This window comes from Erpetoichthys calabaricus, chromosome 9 (assembly GCF_900747795.2).
Source record: "Erpetoichthys calabaricus chromosome 9, fErpCal1.3, whole genome shotgun sequence".
NCBI lineage: Eukaryota > Metazoa > Chordata > Cladistia > Polypteriformes > Polypteridae > Erpetoichthys > Erpetoichthys calabaricus.
The window spans coordinates 163,486,169-163,493,844 of record NC_041402.2 but is presented as its reverse complement, the minus strand read 5'-3'; the positions used below and the strand labels follow the sequence as shown (position 1 = coordinate 163,493,844).

Sequence of the window (7,676 nt, the reverse complement as noted above, 5' to 3'; positions counted from 1 at the left end):
TGGCTGTAATATGCGTCACTGTATTGTGTACCTTTAATTTCCTCTCGCAGTAATACTGGTTTGTATTTCCGTAAAACGTCTCTAACTTTCTCTGACAGTAATATTGCACCATGCCCCGCGCATGCGCACTTCATCAGAAGACACACACACGGACACCTGGACGCAAATAGGGATTTTATATATACAGTAATCCCTCCTCCATCGCGGGGGTTGTGTTCCAGAGCCACCCGCGAAATAAGAAAATCCGCGAAGTAGAAACCATATGTTTATACGGTTATTTTTATATTGTCATGCTTGGGTCACAGATTTGCGCAGAAACACAGGTGGTTGTAGAGAGACAGGAACGTTATTCAAACACTGCAAACAAACATTTGTCTCTTTTTCAAAAGTTTAAACTGTGCTCCATGACAAGACAGAGATGACAGTTCTGTCTCACAATTAAAAGAATGCAAACATATCTCTTCAAAGGAGTGCGCGTCAGGAGCACTGAATGTCAGAAAGTGAGAGAAAACCAAACAAATCAATAGGACTGTTTGGCTTTTAAGTATGCAAAGCACCGCCGGTACAAAGCTGTTGAAGGCGGCAGCTCACACCCCCTCCGTCAGGAGCAGGGAGAGAGAGAGAGAGAGAGAGAGAGGGAGCCAGAGGAAAACAAACAGTGAAAAATCAATACGTGCCCTTTGAGCTTTTAAGTATGCGAAGCACCGTGCAGCATACTTAAAAGCTGCACACAGAAGGTAGCAACGTAAAGATAATCTTTCAGCATTTTTAGACGAGCGTCCATATAGTCTAGGTGTGCGAACAGCCCCCCTGCTCACACCCCCTACGTCAGGATCACAGATAGTCAGCGCAAGAGAGAGAGAAAGAAAAGTAAGTTGGGTAGCTTCTCAGCCATCTGCCAATAGCGTCCCTTGTATGAAATCAACTGGGCAAACCAACTGAGGAAGCATGTACCAGAAATTAAAAGACCCATTGTCCTCAGAAATCCGCGAACCAGCAAAAAATCCGCGATATATATTTAAATATGCTTACATATAAAATCCGCGATGGAGTGAAGCCGCGAAAGGCGAAGCGCGATATAGCGAGGGATCACTGTATAGATATATACAGTATATATATATATATATATATATATATATATACAACAGTATATATATATATATATATATATATATATATATATATACATACAGTATATATATATATATATATATATATATATATATATATACGAGGGTTGTCTGGGTTCCGCCCGGAATCACTCGAAATAAGTAGCCAAGGATTTTTTTTTTCTATTGTTCTCATGTACTTTGATCTTTTTTAAACTTTTTCCAAGTATTCACCACCAACATCAATGCACTTTTGGGCTCTTCTGACCCATGCCGCAAAACACTCGCGAAAGGCTGTCTTTGGGAGGTTGTCCAGCTGTTCTTTGACAGCTGCAATCAGTTCCTCTCGAGTTTCGAAGTTGTGGCCTCGCAGGGGTTCTGTCACCTCGGGAAGAGCCAAAAGTCACATGGTGCAAGATCAGGCAAGTAGGGTGGCGGGTTCAAAACATTGACACCACTGTCTTCAATGAAGTGCTTCGTCGCATTAGCCGTGTGGGCTGGCGCATTGTCATGATACAAAAAGTGCCTTTGCAAGTTCTTGGACCGGCCTCTAGCCATCGCAGAAAAAACGTCAGGCAGGCACTGAGTGGTGTACCACTCAGAGGTCACAGTTGTCCTCTCCATCAGCGGAATTGACATGACAATGCCATCGATGTTGAAAAAGATGGCAAACATGGTGCGTTCCACCGAGCGGATTAAACCATCAGAAAAGTCGTAAAAAATCATCACTCGAAAGTCATGCACGCACGGAGTCGGGAGCTTCGCCGCTAGCGCTGGCTGCGCACTCTCAGTTCGTTTGCTTCTCATGTTCATTCTGAAGGAAGAGAGGGAGCAAAACATCTGAACAAAAACATGCAACCACTTGAATAATCCCTCTACATAGCAGAACAGGTTTCGACAGGCTGACACTCGTCAAATGATAAAATTCCGCGCGGAACCCAGACAACCCTCGTATATATATATATATATATATATATATATATATATATATATATATATATATATATATATATATATATATATATATATAGTGATGCTCAGGTGTGTGCTGCCCTAACCCCAACACAGACAGGCAGTACACAGGTTCAGCAGGCAACACACACTTTTATTTATATCTGGGGAGCACTTTTCTCTGCTCCCCACAGCACAACAGAGTACATAAAGCACCAACATAGTCCCTTTGCCGCCACACAGGCTTCACCCTCTTCCTCCTGATTCTGGCCGTTGGATGCTGGCAGACTCCAGGTGCCCAATGAACTTCTTCCAGCAGCACTTCTGGGTGTGGCAGAAGTACTGCTAAATAGGGCCATGCAGCCCCTGACGGTGGCAACAGGCCCCAACAGGGTTGAGCTTCTATGCTCATGACCCATGGCCCTGTTGGAAACCAAGGGGGCTGCCCTCTGTCAGTCCATGGGAGGAACTGTCCTGGATGTACTCTCTCCCCCAGTCCTTCCATAATCAGAGTGTCCCGACCGTCCACCACAATATAAATATATATATGCTATACCCCCAGTTGCGGCCAGTTGTGAAGAGGGGGTCTGAACGCACCCCAAGGAGATGCGGTCGCTCCTCCGAAACCCCCTCTTAAACGGTGATACAATTGGAAACAAATAGTTTTTTTTTACCTCCTCTTTGCTCGATCAGCTGCTGGCTTGCTGCTGCTGCTGCCGTGCCACATGATCTGCATCTCGCGCAGAGCTTCGAACATTTAAAAGCCTGTACAGCAGCTGTCCTACTCTTTGTCTTTAATTTCCAGCCTCAGGCATGGTTAAATCCTTTGGCACAAAGTCTCGTCTTGCGGAACGTGAGTTCTTGATATATTTTAGTGTATTGTTTAAAAACAGAATAAGAATTTGAAAATCTAACAACATCCCATTAAAGCTTGATAAATTCTGAAAAGAATGATACCAAAAATATATATGTAGGTATTAAAATAAGCCCTGATTTAAAGCGTGACAAAAAAGTGACATAAAAATGTGACATAAAATTGTTGCACAAAATTGTTGCACTTTTAGGCTTAGGATTGTATATACAGAGAGTAGATACTGTACGTATTTGGTGTATTTATGGAAGCTGTACAGCACTTTGGTCGACTTTTGTTGTTTTTTAATGTGCTCTGTAAATAAAGTTGACTTGACTTATTCATATTAGTTTTGTTTTGCTACTGTATTCTGGCTTCCCTATACACTAACATGGCACAGCATATTGGTTGTTCACTCTGCATTGGCCCAGTATGGCGGCTTGAACTTCATAAATCCAGAGTTCTGACAGCTGAGATGGTTGAGTTGTCGTGCTCTCCCATGCTCTCCAAGTGTTTAATGTATAAAAATTACAAAGTGCTACATTTGGGCAACAGGAATGTCAAATAAATACAAGATGAGAGACCCTGTCCTTCAGGGGACAACCTCTGAAATGGATTTAAGAGTTTATATTGACATAACATTTTCATGATCTAAGCAATGCGCAGAAGCACTTAATAAGGAAAATAAAGTGTGGTTATATCATAAAAACTGTTGAGTATAAATTGAGGGATGATGTGCTCAGACTATATAATGCACTAGTGAGACTGCATCTGGAGTATTGTGTGCAGTTCTGGTCATGGCAGCTCTTGAAGCTGTGCAGAGGACAGCAAATAAGTGCATCCCAGGACTTAATGGCATGTTGTAATCTGACAGACTCAGAGAAGTACGCTGTTTTTGTCAAAAGCAGAGAAGAATGCATGGCAACCTAATGCAGGTCCTCAAAAGTCTCAAAGGTGTCCATAAAGTACATCCAGTGGAATTATTTCAGCTTAAGGGCAAATCATGTTAATCAAGGACACTGTGGAAATTAAGAAGAAGTGCATTTAAGTTGTGACAATGCGGAATAAACTACTGAGACAAGGAGTTAAAGCAGAAACTCTGACAACCTTCAAGAAGGATCTAAATAAGATACTGAGACATGTAAGCTAATAGCTAAACAAATGAGCTTGACGGACTGAATGGTCTCTTCTCGTTTAGCATATCTCTTATATTTTATGTTTAATGTTCAAGTGACTGCAGACACTGCAAAGAAGTTGTGTTGCTTATATTTAGCACAAAAAAAAAAGTCAAGGGACTAAACTGTGCTGCTGCTGCTGCTGCAGGCCTGCACTCCGGGGACTAGGGTTTGATTTCTGAATCACTATGTGCCTTTCTGTTCATTTCTCCCCAACTTTGCATGATTGTTTTCCCTAATACTTCAGTTTCCATACTTAAGAAGTAATTCATCTGCAGTTTGTAACTTGAAACATGAGCGAGTACACAGTGTGTGTGAACTTAAATATTCCTCACAGTGGAGTGCTGTCCAGATGAGCTTCCACCTCATGCTGCCGGCCGAAACAGATTCCAGCTCATAATGACCATGCAATAGACAAAGATTATGAAAAAAATTGACATATGAAAAAAAAAAAACTCAACTGAACTGAAAAGCACAATAAGATACTGGCACCCTTACAGCCCTGAGGATTATAGCCATTATCTGAATTCTTAACAGCAAAAGGAAAAACAAGAATTGTCTTCTGATTTAGAAGATGGTTGGAAGGAAAACCACAGCTACTTCTGCCCCCTCACCCATTGCATCTTCACAGCACCAGCTCAAGACTGTGAAAAAGAAAAGCTCAAAAATGAAGCCTTTGAAAGAACTTGAAATGTCTAGTGATTTCATATCATTAATGAGAGATTTGACAGAAATCTAGTGATATGATTAATCAACCAAGAAATATGTTATAGCTGCACACACACACACAAGGCACCTAAAAAGGTTAGCAAAATTGGTTGTCTCTTATTTCCTGCATCACACTTGAAATGACTCACAATGGGCAAAATGTCATTGTCATGCACAACATTTCATTTTTCATAGCACTGACCTGGGGTTTGCAGCGGTTGTCCTCTCTACACGTTGTCCAAGTCCATTCATGGTGAATCAGAGGTTGGAAAAGTAGAGCTTCTCTGTGGGTTGTGATGGCTCCCTGATGCTTTCTTCCACTTGGCACATGGCTCTCTCCTATCAGAATGAGTGCCACTGCCCTTCAACTGGCTCTCTATATGTGTGAATGAGAGAGAGAGAGAGAGGGAGAGAGAGAGAGACATGGAGTGGGGGTGGAGGTGGAGAATGGAGGGCACAGATGCTGCTCTTTGTGAACGAATGTCCTCTTTGTTCTAATTTAGAAGCAGTTGATAAGCATACATTGAACCATTTGACGTGTTCAAATTAAGTGTTTGTTTAAGCTGTATTTCCAGGTTTCCCTTTGCCAGAATTATAAAGTAACTTCTTTTCTCTAAAATCATATCTTTTTTATTCAAACTTTGTAAGCTTTTCAGATAAAAGAAAAGCTTTAACATTACAGACTGTATTTTACTATTATAGGTTGGAACATCTGCAGGAACTGATTGCAATTCAAAGTTAAATTCACTTCCATTGCTGCAGAAATGCTGTAAGTCATTAACCTTTTACTTGTTCCACAAAAATGTGCTTTGTTCTATAGCACTGAAAATTACATTATTTTTCAGTTTTTGGTAACGAAAACTCATTTTTTTTTAAGTGTCTGGCTGTTTACTGCTTAGAGTATCTGTGTACCATTTCAGTTTTATAACTAGTCTTGAACTACTTAAACTTTAATAAATGTGGATAATAGGTGTGTGTGTACATAATATACATACATACATATACAGTGGAACATCTGGTCACAACCGTAATTTGTTCCAAAACTCTGGATGTGACCCGATTTGGCCACGACCTGAACATAATTTCCACATAAGATTGTATGTGAATACAATTAATCCGTTCCAGACCGTACAAACTGTATGTAAATATTAAATATATATTTAACAACAAAAATAGTTAATTATATCATAGAATGCACAGTGTAATAGTAAACTAAATGTAAAAACATTGAATAACACTGAGAAAACCTTGAACAACAGAGAAAACTAACATTGTAAGAGTTCACTCTAGACCCTTATGAATCGCTTGCTGTAAACACTTTTTTTTGAGTTTTAAGCACAGGAAAAAAAAATTAAATGCCACTTCTCTTGTGAAATTTTTCACACCATCCTCTACTGGCTTTATATTCCTCACCTTCGCCACTCGAAGAAGGATTTTTTTTTTCAGCAAATCGCCATGAATCTTCCTGGCTTTCTCACATATGATTGCCTCGCTTACGCTATCCCCTGCAAGTTGCTTCTCGTTCAGCCACACTAGCAACGGTTTTTCCACCTCTTCCAGCACTTGAGGCCTCTGCTTGGTTAACATTGTAACTCCTTTTGCAAGATAAGCTGTTTTGTTAGGCCCTGTATACAGAAACAAAAGAAAATGGGAAACGGAGAATGGCAAATCATTGGCACGTACGAATGCGCGTAGGGAAACTGGCCGCCAGTGTTTTTGTTTGCCACCAGAGCGTGTGGTCGTGAACAGATGCAAAATTTTGGCAAACTTTTTGATCGTAACCCGATTTGTACGTATTCAAAAATGTTTGTGACCAGAGGTTCTACTGTATATATAAAATCCTAAGCTTGTGCAACGATTTTGTGCAACGATTTTATGTCACATTTTTTGTCATGCTTTAAATTGGGCTTATTTCATAACCTACATATATATGTTTGGTATCATTCTTTTCAGAATCTATCGAAGTTTAATGTGATGTTGTTAGATTTTCAGATTCTTATTCCGTTTTTAAATTATTAAGCAAAAAATATCAAGAACTCACGTCCCGTGAGACGAGAATTTGTGCCAAGAGATTTAACCACACCCGGGGCCTGAAATAAAAGACAAAGAGTAGATGACAAAGACAGCTGCTGTACAGGCTTTTAAATGTTCAAAGCGCCACGTGAGATGCAGATCATGCAAGCATAGCAGCAGCAGCAAAGAGAAGGTTAAAAAAAAAAAAACTGTATTTGTTTCCCATTGTATCACCGTTTAAGAGGGGGTTTCGGAGGAGCGACCGCGTCTCCTTGGGGTGCATTCAGCCCAACTGTTCACAACGCGAGCAGCAAAGACATGAAATGGCTGGTGTGTAGCGCAGGCTGGGGGGGTTGGCGAGTGAAATGAGCAGGGGGTAACCCCCTAGTATATACATACATACATACATATATATATATATATATATATATATATATATATATATATATATATATATATATATAAAGAATATACACATATATATATATATATACATACACTACATATTAATAAGCATTGTACTTCTCCAATTATATTACATATATACAATCAAAGTGACTTTGATTTCCTTTGTGAAAATAATATGAATGCGTACTTCCTTACTCTAAGACATTTTGGGGCAGCAAAGATAAAAAGTGAAGAAGTCAAATCAGAAGAAGATCCCTGGACTTTCCCCTTTACGGCCTCCAACCCCACACATTCTGATCTTTAGCTCTAAAGAATCCACATCACCTTCATCATGGCATCAGTCTTTGACCAAGGAGTAAGGAAGGTGCATAGGTGCTGCTGATTATCCTTTCTGAGTAGTTTCCAAGAAGGCAAAAAATTGAGTTGTGTCTTTTCTGAAGGATGCATATTTTGGTGAGACGT

General features: G+C 40.1%; 1 protein-coding gene across 2 annotated transcripts in view; it reads right to left on the bottom strand.

The window, feature by feature from the left end:
• The window catches only part of kcnj5 (potassium inwardly rectifying channel subfamily J member 5), a 59,494-nt gene extending 54,334 nt beyond the window's left edge, over positions 1-5,160 (bottom strand). For both annotated transcript variants that reach the window (XM_051932341.1, XM_051932343.1), the window contains exon 1: positions 4,996-5,160. In XM_051932341.1, coding sequence (XP_051788301.1) covers positions 4,996-5,045 — 50 coding nt within the window. In that variant the 5' untranslated portion in view covers positions 5,046-5,160. The remainder of the gene's footprint in view (positions 1-4,995) is intronic.
• Positions 5,161-7,676: the final 2,516 nt, after the last annotated feature.